Source organism: Chionomys nivalis, chromosome 19 (genome assembly GCF_950005125.1).
Source record: "Chionomys nivalis chromosome 19, mChiNiv1.1, whole genome shotgun sequence".
Lineage (NCBI taxonomy): Eukaryota > Metazoa > Chordata > Mammalia > Rodentia > Cricetidae > Chionomys > Chionomys nivalis.
The window spans coordinates 56251704-56278135 of NC_080104.1; the positions used below are offsets into that span (position 1 = coordinate 56251704).

Below are 26432 nucleotides of genomic sequence, written 5' to 3' on the forward strand. Positions count from 1 at the left end.
GCATCAACCACTAATTAAGAAAAGGCCTTATAAGCCAGGTGGTGGCAGAGGCAGGCGGATTTCTGTCAGACGGATCTGTGAGTTCAAGGCCAACCTGGTCAACAGACCGAGTTCCAGGATAAGGAGCCAGAGCTACACAGAGAAACCCCATTTTGAAAATAACCACCCCACCCTCACTTTATATGCCTGCCTACAACCTGATCTTATGGAGACGTTTTCTTAATTTCTTTTTTATTATTTTAATTTTTAATTTATTTATTTTGGATTTTCGAGACAGGGTTTCTCTGTGTGGCCCTCGCTATTTGTTCTGTAGACCAGGCTGGCCTTGAACCTGGAAGTCCACCTGCCTCTGTCTCCCAAGTGCTGCGTGATTAAATGCACCCCCCCCCCCCGTAGAGATATTTTCTTTATTGAGGTTTCCTCCTCTCAGATGACTTTAGCTTGTGTCAAGTTGACATAAAGCCACCTGGCACCAGCACAAGTGGGGACATACTAATCCCACAAGAAAGAAGTCGTCCCTCCTGCCCCTCCCCCAGAGTTTCATTGAGGCTTTGGAGCCTGTCCTGAAACTAGCTCTGTAGACCAGGCTGGCATCAAACTCACAGAGATCCGCCTGCCTCTGCCTTCCGAGTGCTGGGATTAAAGACATGCACTACTACTGTTGGCTTAGAAGTCTTTTTTTTAAAAAAATTATTTATTTTTTTATTTTACATACCCATACCCACCACAGCTTCCCCTCTCTCCTCTCCTCCGGTTCCCTCCCCCCACCTCCCTTTTATTCCCCCCTCCATTCCCTGTCCCCTCCCTTCTGTCCCCCCCACCTCCATTCCTCCATCTCCATTCAAGAAAAAAAGTCTTAACAGCTGTGCTAACTTTAGGGACATTCAAAACCCTAGATCATCAAACACATATTCTGTAGATTCATTAGCACCTTAAGGGAATTATTAGATTAGGATACTCTTTCGAACTTTGGTTATTGAGTTTTGTCCTCCCCCCGATGTAGCACAGGCTAGACTCTCCCTTGCTTTGTAGCAAGGCTGGTTTTGGACTCCCTCTATCACCCAAGTGCTGGGACTACAGGTGTGTACGACACCCCACTTCAGTCTTTGGTTATTTCGTACCTCAGTTACCTGGCCAAAATAGTTCTTCAGTGAATAAAAAAATACGTCTCTCAATACAGAAGTGCTTTGGGCCAAGGGGCGATGCTCTGTTGGCAACGGCACAGTTTCTCACCAAGAGGATGAGGGTTTGGCTGTAGTATCCTCTCCCTGAACAGGAAAGAATGGACTCTGTATATTTTGACACCCAGGCCTCATTTTGCAGGTGCCAAATTTGAATCACGATGGAAGCGGAAGAGCTTCAATAGAGTCGGGTCTACCTTATCCCTGAACCCGGAGACCGGAAACCAAGAGTGCGACGCGAACTTGGCGAAGTTTGAACCTCGCGGCTTTCCGTCGGGTCCCAGCAGCTCTTAGTTCCCGCGCTTTCTAGCGTGTACGAGAGCTTCACGCAGGCGCAAAGAGCAGAGGCCTTGACCATGGCCACGAGTGGGGGCGAGGCGTCCGATATTGATGAAGCCTGCCGGGTCAGTGGGATGGTTCTGGGTCCGGCACGTGGGAGCTGCTGACACTCGCTCCCCTCAGGGCCAGGCCCTGTGGCTGTGAGGCGGCCCAGGGCAGGCGGCGCCAGGGCGGACCAGGGCGGGCGACTCGAGGCGCGCTCCCTGAGCCCTCTGAAGGCCTCATGTCTAGTTAAGAAGCGGCGGTCAGGGTCTCAGGCCGTGAGTTTTTGGGAGAACCAGGGCTGTGTACTCAGTCATGGGGCCCTGCCCTTGGTGACTCAGCGAAGAGAGGGAAGAGAGGGCCGCGCTGACGCCTCTCCTGTGTGACATTCTCGGGTGGTGGCGGTGAATGTTAGAGGTCCCAGAGGCCGCGTGCAGCCCGCAGGGATGCCATCCCCGGGGCGGCACAGCCTTGGACACGTACATTGTAGGCGTTTTCTTTGACTTTTAGGCTCGTGTACGCGGTTTTTCCCCTCCAGTATTTACACTCGCTCTTCCACTGTGTTCTTACTGAAACAGAGTTGATATGCTTGCCGCTCAAGGCTGGCTGCGAACGCTTGGGTAAAATCATCTTTCGGCCTCAGTTTCTTGAAAAGCTGGGAATATAGGTGTGCATCACCACCCTTGTCTCTTTATATAAAACCCGTGTGTACACACACACACACGCATGCACACTTATATCCAGACACACACACCCCTATATCCAGACGTGTAATAGAAGGTGCATCAGGTGCCGGGGATGGTGGAATAGGCTTGTAACCCCATTACTAGGGAGGCAGAGGCAAGCACATTGTTTCAAAGTTAAGGCCAGCATAGTCTACAAAATTCCAGAACAGTCAGAAATACGTAATGAGACCCCCCATCAAAAAAAAATTGAACACACATGTGCACACACACAAAAGTACATATGTAGACATGCTTGTGAGGTAATTAGGAATGTAAGAGGCTTGAAAGAAAAGGAAGCAAGTTGCCTTGGGTGCCAGTTCTGGTCACCTTAAGAGAAATATTGTAATATTAAGATGTACTTGTTCTTTTTAGTGCCTAGAACCCAAAGAAGAATATGTGAAGGTCAGAAGGAAGGACCTGGAACAGCTGACAACTGAAGTGATGCAGATGCGGGACTTCTTACCCAGACTACTCAATGCGGAGTTAATGGAAAGTTTGCAGAGCTTGAAGAGTGTAGAAAAAAGTGAGTGCTACCTCATGTATGTTGCTTGTCTACTTGTACGTGGGCAAGGGAGCCAGTTTCCAGTGTTGAGCTAAGTTAAGGTCGCTAGGACTTCTTGTCCATTCAGACTTTTGACATTTGAGCAGTATATCAAATACGAGTCCAGGACCTTGTTATATTTCTTGGAGGCATTTAGAGATCAAGTCAGCACGTTCCTGAATGGGACTAAATTGCAATTAAATCTGTCTTTGGTGGTCACAGCTAATTTGCCACGTCACATTTGGTAACTTGATCAAAGTTAGATCACAAATGTTTGCTTGTGTTCCTGACCTTCCCCGGACTTTTCGTCACTTTCCCATCTATCTCTGATGTCCTCTCGTTCTCCTTTGTCCCTTTACCTTTCTTGAGAGCCTTTAGACAGTGCAGGTGCTTGAGGCTCAGCCTCGCCCGCTTTCACCATAGCCTCCAAGGCAGTGTGATGCTCACACATAGCTTTAGTTACCATTGGATGCTGGTGATAGCTTTAGTTACCATTGGATGCTGGTGGCTGCTGGATGCATCTGTGTCTCCAGCGTCTGCCCTGCCCCTGCTTGGCATCTTTTCCCAATTGTTCTGTTACCATTCAGACTCTGAATGTCTGTCCTGACCTAGTCAGGAACAGATCTGAATTTGACAAGATACACATGACCATATGGCAGAGGAATTGGGAGGCCCCCATCAGACCTTGGGGGCAGGGTTGGAATTTGGTGGTTTGTAAATGAAACAGTGTTTTTGTTAGAGATGGCTTTACTATATATCCTGGGCTAACCTTGAGTTCTCTTTGGAGCCCAGTCTGGCCTCAAACTGTAGATATTCTTGTCTCTGTCTAGGTGTTCAAACAGTGTTTTGGCAGCTCATGGCAAGGGGGAGCTGTGTGTAAAGAGCCAACTAGAGTTTGAATGTGAAGTGGACCCAGGTCTTGTTTGCCTATAAACAATGAAGTTCAAATAAATGGAAAACACTGTTTATACATACCTTACGCACACCTCTGAGGCTAGTGGGGAGTTAGGCTGTTTCTGTGTCACTGGAACTCTTCAGGGCAGGTCATGGTTTTTTCTTTCTGAAGTGGGGAGTTTTCAACATAAATTTGATGAATAAGAAGTGAGCAGTCACTCCAAGAAAGGAGCATTGTGACACTTTGCAGTTAATGGGGGAGACACCGTTTTCTGTTTACTTGGCAGCTGGCTCTGTCTGTGCCCGCTGTTCTCGCCTGACAAATGGCAGGCCATATTTTCACTTAGCAATCTCTACTTTCTTCTGTCTGACATATGTTTCCCTTGTGTTTTTTCTCATTGGCCTGCCTTGGTCTCTTCAGAGAACAGCCCTAGATCAGACCCCTTGGAGTTCTCCCTTTCTGCAGCAAGTTCTGTACATTCTTCCTGGGAGATGTGCTGTGACTATATTAGGCTGTCTCCATCTCTACTGCTCGCGTGGGATCCTTTGCCTTCTCTAGGCAGTGTCTGCTATTCCCAGTCTGGGTCATTTTTGTCTGATTTTATAAAATAGCTGCTCTTTGTCCTTAGGATAAAGACCAACTAGCAAACTGCTGCTACCCTGGGACCTAAACAGATCTTACAATAGCTGTGAAGCCGTTGTATTGCTGGGTAAGCCTCATCCAGAGTGGCTATGTGCTCTGAATGCCCAGACATGAGCTCTATGTTAGGCATGGTCCCTGTGCTTTTCCTCCTGGGAGGTCACTATAAAATCTCAATTTAGGCTTACCCTGACTACCTTTGCTTTTCTGACTGAGGTGTGGTTGAAGAGATGGCCTTCTAGAGCACCCTTTACCTAGTTTTCTCTCTCGAATTCTCTTTTTTCCTCCCTCCCTCCCTCCCTCCCTCCCTCCCTCCCTCCCTCCCTCCCTCCCTCCCTCCCTCCCTCCCTCCTTCCCTCCCTCCCTCCCTCTTCCCTCTCTCCTTCCCTCCCTTCCTTCCTTCCTTATTTCTTTTTTTGAGACAGGGCTAGCCTGGAATTCTCTATGTAGTTCAAGCTGACCTTTCACTCACAGAGATCCACCTGCCTTCCTGAGTGCCTGAGTTGATGAGATGAGTATCAGATAGTATGGGGAACCTGGTTCTGAGCTATCGGGACAGTTGCCTTTGAAAGCTGGGTAGGTAAGTAGTGGTTTGAAAAGCTACTGATCGGTGTCTTGCCTAAGCATCTTTGTTTTGTTTTTCAAGACAGGGTTTCTCTGTGACTTTGGAGCCTGTCCTGGAACTAGCTCTTATAGACCAGGCTGGTCTCGAACTCACAGAGATCCGCCTGCCTCTGCCTCCCGAGTGCTGGGATTAAAGGCGTGCGCCACCATCGCCCGGCTTGCCTAAGCATCTTTGAAGAGTCAACACTGAAGAAAAGACAGTTTCTTTTTTAAAAAATTATGGCTGGGTGGTGGTGGCACACGCCTTTAATCCCAGCACTTGGGAGGGAGAGGCAGGAGGATCTCTGTGAGTTCGAGGCCTGCCTGGTCTACAAGAGCTAGTTCCAGGACAGGCTCCAAAGCTGCAGAGAAACCCTGTCTCGAAAAAACCCAAATAAATAAATAAATAATGAATTTATGTATGTGAGTTTTTTGCCTGCATGCATGTGTGTATATCGTATGTGCCATGCCTGAGGAACTTAGAAGAGGATGTCAGATCCTCTGTTACTGGAGTTACAGACAGTTGTGAATTGCCATAGGGTGTTGGGAATTGAACCCAGATCCTTTGAAAGAGCAGCTAGTGCTCTTAACCTCTGAGTCAACTTTCTCTCTCTCCCAAAGCACAGATTCTTTTCTTTAGAAGGGAAAAAGATGTGTGAAAGTCACAGATGGGAATAAGATCAGTTGTGATTTAGCAGCTGGTTTTCCTGCCTTTGAAAGACTTGAGTATAGCAAAAGTAAAGATGGTAAACATGGGGTGTTTATAGAGGATGGGCGGGGGTGTAGCTGAGGTGAGAGGCACTTGGAGCTTCTAAAGGGACCGATACCAAGATGCTGATCACATGATGCTTTCAGGGGGAATGGTTTGAATTAGAGTATAAGATGAGTTTGAAAGGTTGGCTGGGTGGAGGGACAAACTGAGAGTGTTCCTTGAGGCAAGTCCCAGGTTCCATTGTACTCTGTGTGGATGGGATAGGAGGAGCTTGAGAAAACAGGATGGGCTCTGGTGATGAAGGGAAGGCACAGCCTTCTGAGTTAGGATCAGGAGTGATGGGAATGAGGAGGGCAGGACATCTGTGTCCTGCATGGTGACCAACACTTCATTGTGTGTCCTGGGACTATAAGGCCACACTAAGGACATCTAAGGACATCTGTATGCACTTGCTTGGTTACAAACAGGGTTCAGAGTAAGATCCCTAGGACTATGCTACCCACCTCTGCAAGTCTCTTAGGACAGTACTCTCAACCTCCCTGATCCTGTGACCCTTTAATACAGTTCCTCATGTTGTGATAATCCCCAACCATAAAGTTATTTTCAGTGCTACTTCATAACTGTAATTTTGCTACTGCTGTGAGTCGTAATGTAAATATCTCTGTTTTCTGATGGTCTTAGGTGACCCTGTGAAAGGGTTGTTCAACCCCCAAAGGGGCTGCAGCTCACAGTTTGAGACCTGCTGTCCTAGCATGTGGCAAATTTGAGATGACTTAATCCTTCTAAAGGGCTTGTATGGTACCTGCATTGTAGGAATCTTGAAACTCCTTGAGCTCCTGGTGTAATGGAGAGCGCATTCTGGCGGATTCTCAGCCCAGCAGCTTCAGTCGTGACTAAGGCACTATCACATAGTGAACTTGAAATAGCCTTGACGTAGGGTTTGCCAAATTGGAAAGCGCATAACTATAAAATACTCCCATGAAAACATTATCAGCACTCTTGAGTATTGAGCTTTGGAGGAACATTCTTGTATAGAAAGCCCTGCGCTGCTGTTTATCATGTTGAGATCGCAACTGAGAGTGAGATAGGGACCGAGAACACTGGGGCTTTCAGTAACCATGTCAGACCATCCAGATAATAGATCAGAGTCCATGACTGCGATAGTCTATAGTTTTCTGTCAGGTGCCCTCAGTTGTCTTTGGGTAGTGCTGTAAACGGTTGTCTGCTGGCACCTGGGTCCTGAGCAGAACCAGCCTCAAGAAACAGAGCCTTAAAAGGATAGGGAGTTTGTTTGGCAGTTCTAGCAGGGGAGCTACTTATGTGTCCTTGACAGAAGAATGGTCCTTCTTAATCAGGTAAGGTTGTCCTCTTCAACTGGATGTTTGGTTTAGGAAGGGATGCACACGGAATGTTGAGGAAGGAGATTCCTGCCTAACGAGACAGACAACCCTTATGAAGAGTGGGACAAAATGCCAAAGCCACATTGCCCTTACATCCAAGAGTCTGTTGATTTGAAATGGGACAGATGATTGGGGTTTTTAAATACTACTAGAACAGCTTGTGAGCTTGGGCTCTCGGTTTGTGGGGGCCCTCTACTGGTTACTTGAAGGAATCCACAAGTACATGAGATGGTTGTAATCCTAGGGAACAAGGATAATGAAAAGAAACATAAACAATGACAGTGTAAGGGGAAGTATGTCACAGGTGCCACGTAACCACAGAAAGCCACCAGACTTCCAAGGGGGATAGGGTGGGGCAAGTCAAAGGCTGCTTATGGAGTAGACTTAGAAGACAGTTAAAGGCATCCTAGAAGTGGTTTGTTAAAGAGAGATTGTACAGCATTTGGCCTTGTAGGCAAATGGATTTCAGTTTAGCATGTTGGAAAATGCAGATCATGCTTGTGCAGTAGGCCCTCTCTTTAGCTGGGGATTGACTAAAGTGGTGTTCAGCAGGTGAGTTACGTGGTGGACCTTCTGTGGACCACTGTATTCGTCTGTGAACCTGAGATATTTAGCAGCTGCCCTTTGGTTGGGAGTGACCCAGATCTGAGTCTTTAGTTTGGGAGCCCTTGAGCCACTGTAACCGCTTATTTCTGGGAACCTTGTAGGAAGCAGAATCAGTCATTCTGGGGATGGTCATTTGCTTTGGAAAACCATGTGAGTGGGAATGCCTACAAAGCACTGACAATTGATGGAACCCTGGCAAGTTGCAGAAGTATCTGTCAGGCGTTTCCCCAGGTCCTTAGCCTGGGACTTTGAAGAAAGGTTTTCACAGAGGTAAAATGAGGCCTGTTGGGCCTTAGTCCAATATGACATTCTTGTCAGGAGAATTTTGAACACAGTTGTGGAGTGAGGTCTGTGTGAAAATATAGGGAGGCTAGAAAGGGAGGACTGAAGAATAGGCCAGCGCTGTGGCTGTGGAGGAAGGGACTGCAAAAGTGCGTCCCCCATCAGAGAATGCTGGGCAGAAAGAGCAAGGAACAATCAATGCCGAGGTTTCACAGGGAGCATGGCCCTGCCAACACCTGGACTTTTGGCTTGGAAGTCCTCAACCTTGGGAGACATACATTTCGACTGTTCTAAGCTACCCAACTCATACTTTATTCCACGTGCTAGGAAGTGAGTACACCACCCAAGTCTCAGCTCAAAGTAAAGATGGAGCATGTCAGTGTTGCACCCACTTTTTTTCTGAACATGCCAGAGTGAAGGAAGGAAAAAGGTGATGGTTATTTAAAGTATTTTGGTTTTCAGACAGCTGTTTCACATGAGTGGAAAGCAACTGACAACTTGTTGTAAACATGCCGGGACCCCAGGGTAATTTTAACTCTTTTATCTATTCTCTGGAAACCCTGCTTTTCACTGACAACTATCCTCCCTCTCTCTGAACAGTCATTCTCCTGTTACCAAAACGGTTGAAGTTAGGTCCTGGTAGTACAGGCACTTGGGGTAGGTTGCCAGCAATGCTCCCATCTGGCCACAAGGTGGTGGCCTGACACAACTGATACCCCTGGTGTGCCATAGTCTTGTGAGCAAGGGCTTAGAATTTTCTGGGGTTCCATATTGTCACAAGGGCCTTGTTAAGCCTGTAGAAAGTTCACATAAAACTACACAGAGAAGACTTTGCCATAGTGAAAGCATTGAGTGGTTAAAATTCCTATATATTTTTACGTGACAAGATTTGTAGAGGTTTAATTACCGCCTTCCTTTCGGGTATGTTCAAGTAGCATAGTTCAATAGTAGAAGCAGACTTTAAGAATTAGCTGCAGGCCGGGCGGTGGTGGCGCACGCCTTTAATCCCAGCACTCGGGAGGCAGAGGCAGGCAGATCTCTGTGAGTTCGAGGCCAGCCTGGTCTACAAGAGCTAGTTCCAGGACAGGCTCCAAAACCACAGAGAAACCCTGTCTCGAAAAACCAAAAAAAAAAAACAAAAAAACCAACAACAACAAAAAAAGAATTAGCTGCAAAGAGAAAAATCTAAACTATTGATAATTTATTATTTAGTTTCTGTCTAGTTATGTATTTCATAGTTACATGAATGTACATAGTCATAATGTACATATGTGTAAGTAACATTCAGCATGGTTACATGTTTAGTAATGTTATTTTTAAGGCATAAAGCTGGCACACTGGTTTCTTGGATGGTCTTGATTATTGGACAAAGTAGAGTTCATGTAGTATGACATATCTGAAAAGTCAGAGAAGAAAGCTCTGACATGGGAGAATAAATAGCCCAGTGCAGCTTGCATGCTTCTAGGAAATATGAGTGGGAGCTTGCCAGCCAGTTTCACAATCTCCAACTTGTCTTTGACCTTTGGGTCTAGTCTTTCTTCTTGGACAAGGTCTCAAGGAAATGTAGAAACTCTCCTTGTTCCTTTCTCCAGAACAGTTGGGATGCCAAGCAACTCTAGGCAATCCCTGGGTTTTTTTTGTGTAAATGTTCCCTTGCCTTCTCTGACCTCAGAAGCCCTCCCCCTTCCTTTGCCTGCACTTCATTGAACATCCTTGATGGTGAAGAATGTGTGATCTTCCATATGTTCTTAGAGGTGTGCTCCCTTACCCAGTCCCATTTCCCTCCATTCATACTCTGTCATTGCTGTAGCTAAGCTTTCTAACCCACTGTGTTCCTTTCCTGTTGCTGGTGATGAGAACTAAGACTGTTGACTTGAAGTAGTTGGTTTTAAAGTGTGATTTCCATAGAGTCTCATCCAGGAACCTTGTTAGAAATGTAACTTCTTTGGGCTGTAGAGATGGTTCAGTGGTTGAGAATACTTGCTGCTTTTGCAGAGGACCAGATGCCTGGTAGCCCACAACTGTTTGTGGCTCAGCTTCCAGGGGATCTGACACCCTCTTCTGTCCTCCATTGGCCTCAGACATGCACATGGTACAGATGCATACATACATACACATACACACACATGCAGGCAAAAAACACAGTTTAAGAAAAGATTTATTTACCTTTTATGTGAATATGTGAGTACCTGAGTGTATGTATGTGTACCACATTCATGTTTGGTGCTTAGGCGTCCAGAAGTGGGAGTCAGAGATCCAGGCAGTTGTAAACTGCCATGTGGGTGCTTGGAACAAAAGTCTGCAAGAGCAGCTAGTGTTCTTAACCATTGAGCCATCTTTCCAGTTCCCACATATAATTTTCTTTTTAAGATTTATCTATTATGTATATAATGTTCTGCCTGTACATATCCCTGTGGGCCAGAAGAGGGTACCAGATCTCATTACAGATGAATATGGGCCACCATGTGGTCCCTGGGAATTGAACTCAGGACCTCTGGAAGAACAACCAGTGCTCTTAACCTCTGAGCCATTTCTCCAGCCTCTCATATACAAATCTTAAAAAAAGAAATTCCAACACTTGTGGTGGGTGGGGAAGTAGAGGCTGGTGGATCTCTGTGAGTTCAAGGCCAACCTGGTCTACAACAACCAGTTCCAGGACAGCTAGGGCTGTTACACAGAGAAACCCTGTCTCTCAAAAACAAAACAAAAACAAACAAAACAAAACAAAATGTAAGTTCTCTTTACTCCTAATGGCAGTTCCTGGCTACAGGGGAAGGGGAGTAATTTTCTTAGTGGTGTAGTCACTGGTGAGTTGCCCATGTTCCATGTTTATGCAATACCATTTAAACTCAGACGATCACAGACAAAAACACCCAAACAAAATAGCAGCAACAAAGACATGAGAGCAGGTAGAGATTTCTTGACTATAAGGCCATCATCAAGAGTGGGATGGGCACGAGAATGAATAATGGGAGTGGAAATGAGCAAAATATATTACATACATTCATGAAATTATTATTATTATTATTATTATTTTTTTTTTTTTTGGTTTTTCGAGACAAGGTTTCTCTGTAGTTTTGGAGCCTGTCCTGGAACTAGCTCTTGTAGACCAGGCTGGCCTCGAACTTCCAGAGATCCGCCTGCCTCTGCCTCCCGAGTGCTGGGATTAAAGGCGTGTGCCACCACCGCCCGGCTTCATAAAATTATTAATAGAAAAAATTACTTTAAAGAAAAGAGATGTAAGTTCTGAGGCCCAGACACACCCACAGAACCACAAACTTTACTCACTAGGTCCTGGAATCCTAATGCACATTAGGCTTTAGTTAGCCATTAACTCTTAGTACTTGTTCTTGGTACATGTTGGCAAAAAAAAAAAAAAAAAAAAAAAAAAAAAGAAAAGAAAAGAAAAGAAAAAAATGTTTAACTTCTCAGCCTTGAAACCAAACTCTTAAAAACCTGAATTAAGTGTTCAATTTTTTAAGCATCAGTATTTCTGCAGTATTTAAATTTGATATTTTTCATTGATTTATTGATGTGGATATTTTATGGTTTTTTTGTTGGCCATTTGACTCATAAGCTAAATGATTATGGTGGAGAGGAAGTGTTACGTAGTCGCTGCCCCCTCACTGTAGCGATTTCTTGTCTTGTTCTCTGTGTCTTCCCACCTCCATTGACTACTACTGCAGTTGTTCCCATTGAGTCAGCCTGCCAGTTGGTGGGATTGCTTTGTGAGTCAGCTCCTGCTGGCACCAGCCACTCCTGAGATGCCTTCTGCTTTTTATGGCACAGATACACATTTCTGCCATGAGATAGTCTGGCTTCTCAGCTCTGCCTTCAGTCCTTTAAATAACTCATTTTCTTGAAGCCTTGAGTACATGTCTGGCAGTAAATGAGGTCTTAAATCACAAAGTAAGGTAGCAGCAGAATTTCTTTCAGGACTGAAAGCAGTTCAGTAGCATAGTGTGCTTAGTGTACGTGGGCGCAGGGTTCAGTCCCCAGCATCTATTCTCCCCGCTCCCCAAAGTAAAAAGTGATTTCTGGTATGGCTTGAAAATGGAAGAGAGCTTAGAAACGGGGCTGTAGGAATGTTGACTGTGATTTGACATGTCTTGAGTATTTTTCTGTCTCTTCTAGACCTGGAAAGGCGAGAACAAGAGTTAGAACAGCTGAGATTGGACTATGAACACTTCAAAGCCCAGCTAGAAACTGTACAGACAGACAGCAGAAGGGAGAAGAAGGTAGGCACTTATGTGAGGCTCCTGCAGGGGGCTCGGTCCAGAAGGTACTGTTGCTTTGCTACCTTTTGCTCATAAGAAGCAACTGGTCTCACATTTTCTCTCTTTACCCTCAGGAAGTTGTAGTTCCGAATATATGTTTTTTAAGTAGGTTAGTAGATAGGTGAACTGTTAATCGAGTTTATAAGCATTTGACATATAGATTATTCACTTCCTTTTAATGAAGCATTTTTTGTACATTTAGAGTGTGTGTATGCATGAGAGAGCATCTGCGTGGGCTTGTTTATGTGTATGTATTCAGGCTTGTGTATGCTTCACTCTGTATAGAGGTCAGAGGGCAACTTGTGGGAGTTGGTTCTCTTCTCTCCATGTGGGTTCTGGCTTGGCAGCAAGTGCCTTTACCCATTGAGCATCTCACTGATTTCCTTTTAATTTTGTATTTAAAAGTCTGCTTCAGCTGGACATGATGTCTCAGGCCTTTAATCTCAGCACTTGGGAGGCAGAGGCAGGTGTATCTCTGTGTTTGAGGCCTGCCTGGTCTACAGAGTTTGTTCCAGGGCAGCTAGGGCTACATAGGGAGACTCTGTCTTAAACAAACCAAACCAAAAGGTCTGCTTTACTGCATATGCTTATAACATAGTAAGGATCTTGGAGAAAATTGTGTATATGATAATTTATAATTGGAGATAGATATCAAGTTGAAGTATTTCTAATTAGTTTGGGTATGATTTATTGCTACTTAGGAAAAACTAATTTTATTTTACTGTTGGAAGAGACTATGTTTTTCTCACAGATTATTTTATTTTATATGTAAAAGTGTTTTGCCTGCATGTATATCTGCGTAGCATGTGTGGGACAGATTTCCCTGGAGGCTGGAAGAGGGTGCCAGATCCCCTGGAATTAGAGTTACAGGCCACTGTAAGCTGTCATGTGGATGCTGAATCTGAATCCAGGTCGTCTGCAAGAGCAACAAGTGCTTTTAACTGCCAAGCCACCTCTCTAGTCCCTATAATATTATTTTGAGATAGTTTTACAGTTGGATAGCATACTTTATTTCATTGCCCATTAAACTAGTTCTGTTCTGTCACTTGTAAAATTTTGGGCTTCTGTATCTTTGTATTTTTAAATAATAAAGCAATAATAGTGCTGAACAATGACAGCTAGTATGTTTTGGATATTTGCTGTCTGCTAGCAGGCACACAGCCGTTTGGGTCCCACGTACTTCTCCTTTCCCAGGCCTATCAGCAGGTATTACTATTGTTCAAGAGGTTGAATAGCTGGTCCAATGTCATATTGCCTGTGTGCTAATGTGTGTTAAGGAATTCTGAATATCTGTGGCTGTTTTTGAAAACTGGGAGAGTTGGCTTGTATTTAATACTGAGCAACCAGAACGTGGTAGGAAAGAGTTTAATTGTAAGCCTGGATTATTATACTGAACAACACAAGGTTGAAGTTTTAGTTTTGTCATAATCTATTAAAACCAGGTGATAAATTGCAAGGCAGTCTGGTGAGTTTCAGACTTAACATTTTATGGCCTAAAAGTTGACCTGTAGGCAACAAGGAGCTGATAGACATTTAAAACACTTTAATCCCAGCCCTTGGAAGGCAGGAGCAGGCAGATCTCTGTGAGTTTAAGGCCAGCCTGTTCTGCATAGTGAGATCTAAGATAGCCACAAACAATGAGCCAGGTGACCATGGACTGAAGTCTGTGAAATTGTGAGTCAAAAGGAGTTTTCCTCCTTTTGATTTTTTTTTTCTCTTAGGTATTTGTCATAGCAATAGAAATACTGGGCTTTACACAGAGAGTTGGTGCTGGAGCAGGGCCATTGCTGTGATGAAACCTGGCCCTGTGGTTTGTAAGCCTTTGGAACTAGTTTATAGGAAGAATTTGGAAAACTGGACAATACTGTGTGTAGAGCTTAATGAGGACTGTGGTGGGTGGGAGCTCAGAAGACTAGGAATGCACAGTGGAGACGGTGCTCATGAGATCGCAGATGGGATCAAGGGTTCTATGGGGATTAGATTAGAGCGCTGTTCCATTCATGATCTATTATGGCAAAGAACTTGTCTATCTTGTGTCTGTGCTCTAAGACTTTGTGGGAGCTGAGTTCAAAGGTTGAGTAGTCTGAAAGAATTTTGTTTTTAATTAAAATATAATTTCTTTTTCTCCTCTTTTTTAACTTTTCTCATGTCCCTTAGCTCCTGCTTCCTCTCAAATTCATGTCCTGTTTTTCTTTAATTATTATTGTTATACACACACACACACACACACACACAGAGAGAGAGAGAGAGAGAGAAAGAGAGAGAGAGAGAGGAGAGAGAGAAACATAAATGCAAAATTTACTGAGTCTGTTTAGTGTTGCTTGTATTATATGATTCTAGGACTGACTACTTGTATTGGATAGTCAGTTAGGGGCCTCTCCCTGGGGAAGACTAATTCTTCCTCTTTCAGCAGTTGTAAATTGCTTGTAGTTCCTTTGAGTTGGCCTTGTGAACTTCCCTCATTCATACTAGTATGTCAGCTGGTGCTGGAATTGTTCAGAACTTGTTAAAGTAGCCATATTGTAGACATTTCAATGGTATAGCTTCTCTGTCATAATTAGAAGACACAGTTTGACAGTGGATTTCGTGGCCCTGTGTTTTTTTAGTCTTTCAAGTCTCTTAGAAAATGAATTTGGTCTTTCACAGGGGTCTTGCTGTATAAAAAACCCTTTTAGCCAGATTTACAATGAGCATTTAAAGAAAAAAAAACTGTCTAAAAAAAGTCACATTTAAAGTTGGGACTAATAAGTGGATAATCATTAGAGATTAGCACCACTGTGTGTCCCGGGTCAGTAGATAAAGTGTCTTGAGGGCACCTCAGTGATTAGGGAAAACCCACCCATCCTACAATCAAGTATATAACCTGGTGTTAATCCCAGCACTTGGGAGGCAGAGACAGGCCGATCTCTGTGAGTTTGAGGCCAGCCTGGTCAACAGAGTGAGTTCCAGCATAGTTGGAGCTATGTAGAGAGACCTTGTCTCAAAAAAAAAAAAAAGTATAAAAGTTTAAGGTCACTGAAAAGATGAATTAAAAGATTGACCTGCAGAGGTACCCTTTTGCAAGATGACCTATGGCATTTTCCCCCAAGTTTGTTTGTTTGTTTTGTGCTAGAGATTAGAGATCAAACCTTGACCCTTGTGCATGTTAGGCAAGAACTGATCTACCAAGCTGTAATATAGTCATGGTGTACCTGAATTCCTCTAGCCTTGCTCAGTTATCCATGTACTCATAGGCTAGCACAGCTTAACATACTTATGGGTGATTCTGTTGGAGGGGCTCAGAAGACCAGAATGACTATAGACACACAGAGAGTAAATACTGTGCTCAGGGATGTTGAAATGGGAACTAGACTAGAGAACATTAAGTAGATTTTGTCTACACTGGGAACTGGTTATAGTTTAAGCTACTGGCAGACCTTTCTGTCCTCAGTCTGATGTTGTTTTTGCAAGGCAGGTCATAGAGGCTTCTACTCGGATTTCAAAGGAGTATTGGGGAGGCCAGATGATGTATGACAGTGGTAAGTAAGAGTACTTGGATGTAGCCCTTGGGAGAGCTATGATGGAATAGAGACCTTGAGAAGCTGAAGATGCTAGGAATGGAGACTGTCTGCCAAGGAAAGCTCTAGTCAGTGAGCAGGATCAGCCTGTAAGAGTCATGTGACTGCAGTGTGGCATACTGTAGGGGCTGGACTGCCCCATCATTTTGGCACCCAGATCATGGCACTACATGTCTGGGATGCCAGCCATGGAGCTACAGGAGCTTACAATTGCCATGCTGATTCCCATCTTACTTTGGTATCCTCCAACCTTTCCATGTGCTGTCTTTGGAATAGAAGTCTTTACTCTGCCTTGTGTAAAACTTTTCTTTTTGGCCTTACAGGGACTCACAGGTGAGAGTTTGCCTTGAGTCTTAGGAAACTTTGTACTTGTCTGTTGATCAATGCTGGAGCTGTCAGGAATTTGGGGAAATGAACTAACATATTTAGGGGTATACATAGGATGGTTTTATGAAATATGTATGGCCTTGTCACTTCCTTTGGAAATTAGGTATGGTTTTAGGAGATGTGGCTTAACCGGGGGTACATGTGTTTGGGTGTCAAGTTGACAGAGGGTGGACTTGTGACAGTTAATCTAGGTTCTTGGACTGAGAAATTACTGAGGACGTTTGTAAGGTACATTTCTGATGCACTTGTGAAGGTATTGCTAGAGGCGATGGGGAGCAGCTGCTCTGAATATTGTTATGTCATCCAGTAATCTGAGAACCCAGATGGAATGAAATGACAAGGAGAAGTAAGCACAGAACTTTTCTCTCTTAATGCTTGCTGGTGTTCTTGAGGTAAGCAACCCTACTCTGCTCTACTGTCCTGTCTGCAGGACTACAGCCATGGGATGGATTGACTATGGACTGAAACCTGAAACCCTAATGGAAAAGAAATCTTTTGTCTTTTTGTTTGTTTGTTTTTTCGAGACAGGGTTTCCTCTGTGTATCTCTGGCTGTCTTGGAACTCACTTTGTAGACCAGGCTGGCCTCATAGAGATCCTCCTGACTCTGCCTCCTGAGTGCTGGAATTAAAGGCCTGCACCACCACCACCCAGCTTAGAAATCTTTTATCCTTTTACCTTGTTCTGTCAGGCATTTGCCAGTGATGGAAGGTTAATAATATACCAGGTCACTATTGAAAAGGGTCGTGGAGCAGACACATTGTGAACAGGCTTATCAAACTAAAGTGGGATGGGAACTGTACCTTGTTAGTGGAGTTCCTAGCATGAGTGAGGCCTTGGGTGATGTGGGATTCCCCTCTGTATGCTGTGAATAACATTGGTGAATAAAGAGACTGCCTTGGCCTGTCAATAGGGCAGAACTTAGGTAGGCAGGGAAAACTAAACTGAATGCTGGGAGAAAGAAGGGCGGAGTCAGAGAGAAGCCATGTAGCCCCGCCAGACACAGACTCTGGAACTTTACCTGATAAGCCACAGCCTCATGGTGATACAGAGATTACTAGAAATGGGTTAAACTAATATAGAAGAGTTAGTCAGTAAGAAGCTAGAGCTAATGGACCAAGTAGTGATTTAAATAATATAGTTTCTGTATGATTATTTTGGGGCTGAGCAGCTGGGAACCAACAAGCGGCCTCCTCCAATACTTGGGTTTGATCTCTAGTATTGCATAGACTGGGCATGGTGGTATACACCTTGCACCTAGAAGTTGGACGCAGGAAGGTCAGAAGTTCAAGATCATCCTCTGTTAATAGTGAGTGTGAGATCTGTCCAGGCTACATAAGACCTATTTTTAAAACAACTCCCCCAAAAATACAGCAGCTAAGTCCTTCCCAGGTGTTTTGTATTCCCAATAGCTGTGCCTGTATCATAGTGCTGAGACCTTTTACCATTGCCAAGGCCCTTCCCCCAGGCAGCCTCTGCACCCCAAGAGTCATCCAGTCCCAACTCTTCTCTTTCCATGATCCAACTAAGTTGCTGCATTGAAGAAGAGTGCATTGCTTCATTGTAGCTTTAGCAAAGTCCCTGTGCAGGACTCCCCATCCCCTAGGAATTGCTGCTTCCACAGCACACTCTGGTCTTTGGTTCCACACTTTTCCTACATGCTGGATTCAGTCATTTCTGTCTTTTTGTAATATTTTCTACCCATACTGAAGTACTTACTGGCAGTAATCTAATTCAGTCTTCTAGTTGCTGGATTCTTTCCTGGTTCCTCAGCTCTAAAATAAGCTTTCAGTCCTGCCTCATGATCTGTACAGGCCTGGGCACGGACCACAGACAGTGCCACAGAAAAGACAGCTGCTAGAGACAAGTGGCCTTATTATAGCCATTTTGCTTATCACTGTTCAACAGGAAACTTGAGTAGAAATAGAAAAATAGTCAAAGCTAAGATATTCCCTCATTTCCACCAAGAGTACTAGGACAATGATAATACTTGAAGTGTTTGAAATAAATTCTATTCATTTACTGTAGCTCCTCTATTTATTTATTTATAAATTTTTTTGAGATGGGGTCTTGATATGGAGAGCTGCCCTCAACTCTATATAGCTTAGGTTGGCATTGAGCTTTTGATCTTCCTGTCTCAGCCTCCCAAGCACTGGAATGAAAGGCATTCACTAGCATGTTTGGCTCCATGCTTTTTCCCTTTAGCAAACCAGCCATGATAGAGACTGCCAGTTTTCTGTTAATATTTTATTTTTTATATTTTTTTTACTTTGTTAGGTGTTTCTTGTTTTTAGCACGCTATAAAGGAAGTTGTTGCAAACAGTAATACAGTGCTTCAAGGAACTTTTAAAAGTTTATTTTTAGATTCATGTGTATGGTGTGTGCCTGTATGAGTTAATGTGCACCATGTGTGTACTGGTGCCCCTTGAAGACCAGAAAAGTGTGTCAGATTTCCTGGAACTTGAATTATAGGTGATTATCAGCTACCTGATGTGGAATGGAACCTGAATCCTCTGCAGGAGCAGTGTATGCTTTTAACTGATGAACCACCTCTCCAGCCCTTCAAGAAACCTCTTAAAGAAAAAATTAGCTGGTAGTATAATCCAGCTAAAATCTGAAATGAACTATAGAAAGATTTTAGAAGGGTTCTTTGATATTTGTTTAAAAAACTTAAACAGCATTTTATGTACTATTTCTCCATGCATATCTATCCTTCCCCTCCAGTTCTTCTCCTGTCAGGTTTGCATCACTTCACTCTTAGCTTCATGTGCACTCTTGAGGTTGCACATGCTCTTTTGCTCTCACATGCCCCTCCTTCTCTTAATACCCATTGAGTTCATTTAATGTCTGGCTGTGCATGGGTATGAGACTATTTATAGGAGCATGAGCTGCTGTGGGATTCCCTTCTGTATGCTCTGAATATGTTTTATTACCTTTGGTTAATAAAGCTGCTTCAGCATATGGCAGGGCAGAAAGAACTAAGTGGGAAAACTAAGCAAAGATATAGAAAGAGAGTAGGCAGAGCGTTGCGGGAGGTCCTTCTGCTCCTCCATCCAATAGCCGCTGAGATACCAGCCCATTGGGGCGTGGTCTCTTTCCCTTTAAAAAAGCAGCTACTTCCCTCCTCGCTCAGAGGGCTGTTGTCTGGGACAGTGATCTGTAAGTTTTTTCCCCTTTAAATAAATACCACCCTATTAATCATAATTCCAAACTGGTGTGGGATTGTTTATGACTTACGCCTTCATCTGGCACCCAACGTTTGGTTTTAGGACCTCTCCTTCCCCCGCTCGGCTGCCGGCCGCCAGTGCCTTGCGGCCTGTGCCTTGTGCGTGGAGCCAGCAGTTTAACATAAATCATCACGCAGTGGCTTTTCTTGCTGCAGTTCTTTATATTTTCCCTTTAGACACCTCAGATTGACTTCAAGTCCCCACGCAGCCTATCGTTTGCCTCCCTACGTGGATTTAAACTCCACAGGCCCGCGTAGCCTCTGCCCATGTGGTTTGCTCTTTTCTGAGTCGTTTTCAAATCTCCCTTGCAAGCACACAGCGCGAACCGGAGCACGCGGTTACCGGTTGCTGAAAGCTGCAACCCCTTGGGATGATTCTGTCACGTGGAGGCATACACGGCTTCCGAGTTACTCTTCTCTACCCCTGGATTCTGGGTTTATGGTTCCGTGTACGGAATTGATTTAATTACATTTACTTTGTTGAGCAACTTGCATTTCCCAGTTTTTAACAAATACTAGGCAGACACTGAAACAGGACCCCGTTTTCGTCGCGACTTGGCAACAGCGCCACCTGCTGGATAATAGGTAATATGGCAGTTTTCGTTTTCAAGACGAATTTTACTGTTTTGGTTACCAAAACAATGGGTTTTTTTCATGCAAGGTTTATATGACTATGGGGATAACTTAATTTACTGGTTACTAGTTTTCAGTATTCTTTTGAATATTCTATCATTTAGGAAGAATATGGCACTCCTAAGAACCATACAATCTTTACTAGAAACTCATGCAGGTCAGGAGATTCAGGATTCAAAAGAGACAATAATAAAAAGACTTGAAATGATTGAAGAAATTATTGGAGCTGGTGAACAGAGTAAGAAGGCGCAAGGACAGGATACAATGCCACCACCAGCTATTAGAACTGGCTTACCCAGGGTTTTAGTGACATACCTTGTAATTCATTCTGACAAAGCGTCAACTTCTAAAGGCTCAAAGGGAGTCAGAGAAGCTAGATGGATGCCAATAGCAATGAATGATCTAAAAGAAATTAAGCAAGCTATTGTTACCTTTGGCTTGCACTCTGCATATGTTAAGGAAATGATAAGGACTTGGGCTTCTAATGCTAGAGCTACCCCCCACGATTTCCATCAGTTAGTGTCTGCAGTTTTAGATAATGGACCTTCCTTGATGTTTGGAATCTATTTCAGAGAAGAATCCAAACATATGGAACAGCAAGGAAGAGCAAAAGGTGTGGAGGTTTCCCAAGATCAAATTCTTGGTGCAGGAGAATATGCTGATCCACAGGTCCAAGCTCTTTATGATGATGAAGTACTGTGTCTATGTCACCAAGCAGCTTTAAATGCTTGGAATAGGCTACAAGATCCAGCAAAAAGGGTTGAATCATATACCAGAATTAGGCAGGGACAGAGAGAACCCTTTATTGACTTTTTGCAAAGATTAATTAAGGCTCTGGACATAGGGGTAACAGACCCAGAAGCTAGACGACTACTTCTTGAATCTCTAGCTTTTGAGAATGCAAACATAGAATGCAAAAAGATAATTGGGCCTTTAAAGTTTAGATCAGCACCTATGGATGAATGGATTCAGCATACAATGAATGTTGAGACGTTTAGCTATATGATGAATCTTGGGTAGGAGAAGCGATTTCCAAAGCAATGAGGAGACATCAAAATGCCAGGTGTTTTAATTGTGGTAAATTAGGACATCTGAAAAGGGATTGCAGGCAAAGGATTTCTAGGAATAATATCCCTTCTGGGAATGACAAAAATAGGAGACCTCGGCCTTCAGGTATATGTAGGAGATGCGGTAAAGGCCGACATTGGTCCAGTGAATGCAGGTCCACAACAGACAGACAAGGCAACCCGATACCGTCGGGAAACTCCTTGAGGGGCCTCTCGCAGGCCCCCAAACCAACAGTGGCCCAGTCATTCCCAGTCACAGTGGAGAACGTGCCTCACCAAGAAAACTAAAAGCTCCAGTTTCTGCTGTAAAAAATATTACTGGTCTAAATGATGAATTACGCCTGGAGGATGAGTCAAAAAACCCAGTAGGACAGAGTAAACATATATTTTGGCAGACTTCTATTAACGATCAAAGACTAAAGCTAAGAGTCTGTATAAATGGCACTTTTATTGAAGGCTTATTAGACACAGGTGCGGATGTAAGTATCATTACTCCAGAATCTTGGCATCCGAATTGGCCTCTTCAAGAGGTAGATGTTCAGTTTCTGGGAATTGGAACCCTATCTCGTGTAAAACAAAGTACAAGATGGGTTAAATGCATAGGGCCTGAAGGGCAAATAGGAAGACTAAGGCCATATATTGCCAATATTGCAATAAATTTATGGGGCCGTGACCTGCTACAGCAATGGAATACCCAGATTAACATTCCTTTAGTTCCAGGAACTCATAATTCTGGGAAGGATATGATGAGATATTATGGGAAAAGGTCACCAGCCATTCAGGCTGTACAAGAACATACAGCAAATACCAAACCTTTAGAGGTACCAACAGCCCTACCTTTAAAATGGCTAACTGAGAAGCCAATATGGATCAAACAGTGGCCTCTAGCTGAAGATAAATTACAGGCATTGGAACAGCTGGTGCAAGAGCAACTAGATGCTCACCATATTGAAGAATCAACCAGCCCTTGGAATTCTCCTGTGTTTGTTGTAAAAAAGAAATCCGGTAAATGGAGAATGGTGACAGATTTAAGAGCTGTCAACAAGGTAATTCAACCTATGGGCCCACTACAATCTGGAATTCCTTTGCCTTCTCTATTACCAAAAGGATGGCCTCTTATAGTTATTGATTTGAAAGATTGTTTTTTCACTATACCATTACAAGAAAAGGATAGAGAAAAATTTGCCTTCACAGTGCCTACTTATAATAATTCTCAGCCTAATAGGAGATATCAATGGACTGTCCTCCCACAGGGTATGCTCAATAGTCCTACATCGTGCCAATATTTTGTAAGTAAGCCATTGGAAATAATTCGTAAACAATTCCCCAAGTCCATAATTTACCATTACATGGATGACATCTTTTTTTTTTTTTTTTTTTTTTTTTTTTTTTTTTGCTTTTTCGAGACAGGGTTTCTCTGTGGTTTTGGAGCCTGTCCTGGAACTAGCTCTTGTAGACCAGGCTGGTCTCGAACTCACAGAGATCCGCCTACCTCTGCCTCCCAAGTGCTGGGATTAAAGGCGTGCGCCACCACTGCCCGAGCATGGATGACATCTTGTTATCTGATTCAAATAAAGATACTTTAGAAAGGATGTTTGAAGAAGTAAAGAAAGTCTTGCCTAGATGGGGATTACAAATTGCCCCTGAAAAGATTCAAAGAGGAAATTCTATTAATTACCTAGGTTACAGAATAGGGTTAGAGAAAATTAAAACGCAAAAGGCACAAATTAGGCAAGACCGGTTAAAGACTCTTAATGATGTCCAAAGATTGTTAGGAGACATTTCCAGTCTACGACCAGCTGTTGGGATAACACCTGATCTAATAGTTCATTTAAACAAAACCTTAGATAGTGATAAAGATTTGAATAGTCCAAGAAAACTGACAGCTGAAGCAGAAAAGGAACTGACGATGATTGAGGAAAAATTGCAGGAGGCACATGTGGATAGGGTGAACCCAAATCTTAGCTGCATCCTAGTCATATTGCCTTCCAGAATTTCTCCTACAGGGATTCTAATGCAGAGGGAAGATATTATTTTAGAGTGGATATTTATACCTAATAAACCAAGTAAAAAATTAAAAACTTATGTGGAAAAAGTCTCTGAATTAATTATAAAAGGTAAGCTGAGACTTCGTCAACTAGCAGGTATAGACCCAGCAGAAATTATAGTGCCTTTTACTACTGAAGAGATAAAAAAGTTATGGGAAGACAATGAACCATGGCAAAGAGCTTGTGCTAATTTTTTGGGAGAAATTAATAGCAACTATCCCAAAAGTGGTAGACTTAACCTCATAAAGAGAACTTCTTGGATTCTTCCTAGAATTGTACGTGACGCTCCAATAACTGAAGCCCGTACGTTCTATACTGATGCAAATAAATCAGGGAAAGCAGGTTATAAGTCAGATGAATTGAGTAAGGTGGAACAAAGCCCTTATAATTCTGTCCAGAAGGCAGAATTATATGCCATTCTTATGGTGCTAAGGGATTTTAAAGAACCTCTTAATATAGTTACAGATTCACAATATGCAGAAAGGGTTATCTTGCATATTGAAACCGCTGAATTTATACCAGATGACACAGAGTTGACTTCATTGTTTATCCAGGTACAAGACATAATCAGGAACAGGCTTTGTCCAATGTACATAACACACATCCGGTCCCATACAGGTCTGCCTGGTCCTCTAGCACAAGGCAACGCTGAGATTGATCAATTATTGATTGGAAGCGTGTTGCAGGCCTCAGAATTTCATAAGAAGCATCATGTCAATAGTAAAGGCCTAAAGAAAGAATTTTCCATTACATGGCAACAAGCTAAGGACATTATGAAGAGATGTCCTACTTGTTCTTTCTATAATCAAACACCGTTGCCTGCAGGGGATAACCCAAAGGGTACTAAGAGAAATGAAATCTGGCAGATGGATGTGTTCCACTTTATGGAATTTGGTAAATTAAAATATGTACACCACACCATAGACACGTATTCAGGTTTTCAATGGGCTACTGCCCTGAGCTCAGAAAAGGCTGATTCAGTAATCACACATCTATTGGAAGTTATGGCCATCATGGGAATACCTGTACAAATAAAGACAGACAATGGTACAGCATATGTATCTAAGAAAATGAAACGCTTTTTTGCTTATTATAATATAAAACACATTACAGGTATACCACATAATCCCACAGGTCAGGCAGTTATAGAAAGATCAAATCGTACTATAAAGGATATGCTGAACAAACAGAAAGGGACCGAAAATACCCCCAGAAATAGATTACGTAATGCTTTATTGACCTTGAATTTTCTTAACGCTAATGAGAAAGGAACAACAGCAGCAGAAAGACATTGGATAATGGAAAAGTCTGCTGAACTAAATCAACCAATTTATTTCAAAGATGACCTCTCAATGGAAGCCAGGAGATGTGCTACGTTGGGGAAGGGGTTTTGCTCTTGTTTCCACAGGAGAAGAAAAATTGTGGATACCATCAAAATTAATAAAGGTTTGATTTGAAGAGGAGAAACCTCTTGGAAATGAGAAATGACAACTCATCCACAATGATGATATTCCTACAGGTGGTAAGAAAAACATAGAATGGGAGCAGGGTTCTGTTCTTATCTCCACAGGAAAACACTCATCTTTGAAAAATTCAAGGGATCCTGGATGTTTGGATACTGACAGATGGAAAAATACCTGCCCAATAGGAACTATCAAGAAAACTGAATAGGTTGTGTAAGTAAAATATACTAAACCATATTTCTAAATTTATAGAGCTGGTTTTGAAGTTGGACTCTGGCTCAGTCCCTCTCCAATTCCAAGCCTGTTGGTAAGAGAAAAACCCAGAGTTTCTGGAGTTTTTGTCTCATGTCAAGAGCCATGATAGGGGACAGAAAGAAATATGAGTTTAGAAAACATCTTTGCTTTTCTTCATATCTATCATACTTTTCATTGAATATATCTATCATGCCTTTCATTGAATATATATATGTATATATATGTTTATATATGTCTATATGATTAATGTTTAAGTTTTTCACAACGAACAATGAGTTTTTCCTGAAGTGACATTTGAAGTTTCCAGGAAGAAGATGGGGCCCCATAACAACAACTCCACCTGGTTGATATGACGTCATGATACTGATAACGCTACTACAAGACCTGTTTTGGGTACCAGCTGCACAAGACAGTTCCAACTTGGTTAGCTGAAACAGTGCACATCTTATACAACATTCTGGCCAGACCTGCACAAAATACTCAGAGATTATTTGCAATTTTAAAAGACATTGATCTTGAAATTTAACCATCATTTTACTTTCACAGGATCCCCCATAAAGAATGTCGCCCCCATGACAGCTGGAAGTAACTCTAGAGGATGACGTCCCCTCTCCAAGTAAAGTTTGCCCTTGGGTTTAAGGACATCATTTAGGGGTTGATTATAATTGGTATACGGTTGAGGGTTGGGAAAGGAATTTTATAAGCTCAGGGATCATTTGAAAAAAAAAAGAGGGATAATAGATTGGTACTTGTTGGTACTTGTGAGTTATTGTTTTGAGACAAATGTATTGGTATCAATTCTTATATATTGATACAAAGTGAAATTATATTGACTATTGTATGCATGCATGTTTCTACCTCTGTTTAAAAACATTTTTTATGTATTGACATATATTGTATTGATACATATATTGTATATATTTACCATATTGCAGTGTACATTTCTACCTCTGATTAAGATACTTATATATTATTTGTGTATTGATATATATTTACCATACTGCAATGTATATTTGTACATTGTTTATATTTGGAGGTCATTGTCCTCATTTGTTTCACAGTCGTTTATTGTCTTAGTCTTTAAGTTAGATAAGTATTGAGAATTATATAGATCAATAGTATTCTAAGTTTGTCATTTATAATTAGACTAATTAGGTTCTTCAGATACATAGAGATTATACTCAGTATAGATAGATAATCTTCAACCTCTTCAAAGAGCTGCAGAAAATGGCCTTTAATCTAACTCAGAGTTTTGTGGTAGTGAGACACAATTGCTCCTGGCAACACCGCTCTATTCCCGAGAGAATGTTGAGCACCAAAGACACTCCACCTGGAGCCTTTCTTCTTGGCTGAACTGGCCTTTGGGCAAAGAAATGCCCATACCTCAACCACTGACAGAAATACAGAGTATCTGTGAATGGAAAAAAAGGACTCTCATATCCTGCCAAGACAGGGTAAGATAGTTTTGACAAGTTTCTTGCCTTTGAAAATGGTATGTCAGTTATGTTAGGCCTTAGCCAAAGTTGGTTGCTTCAACACTGCAAACGTGACCTTGGGTGATTGCCCAGGTAGCTAGTTGTCTCTGTGATTTGTTGCATGTTTTGGAAGTTGTTTGA

The 26432-nt window shown here is 42.8% G+C and overlaps 1 protein-coding gene across 1 annotated transcript in view; it reads left to right on the forward strand.

Annotated features, from left to right (window-relative positions):
• The first annotated feature begins 1537 nt into the window (after positions 1–1537).
• Hsf2bp (heat shock transcription factor 2 binding protein) overlaps positions 1538–26432 on the forward strand; it is an 83542-nt gene continuing 58647 nt past the window's right edge. Inside the window, exons 1-3 of the mRNA XM_057752010.1 lie at positions 1538–1585; positions 2600–2750; positions 12040–12143. Of these exons, the coding sequence (XP_057607993.1) occupies positions 1538–1585; positions 2600–2750; positions 12040–12143 (303 nt within the window). The remainder of the gene's footprint in view (positions 1586–2599; positions 2751–12039; positions 12144–26432) is intronic.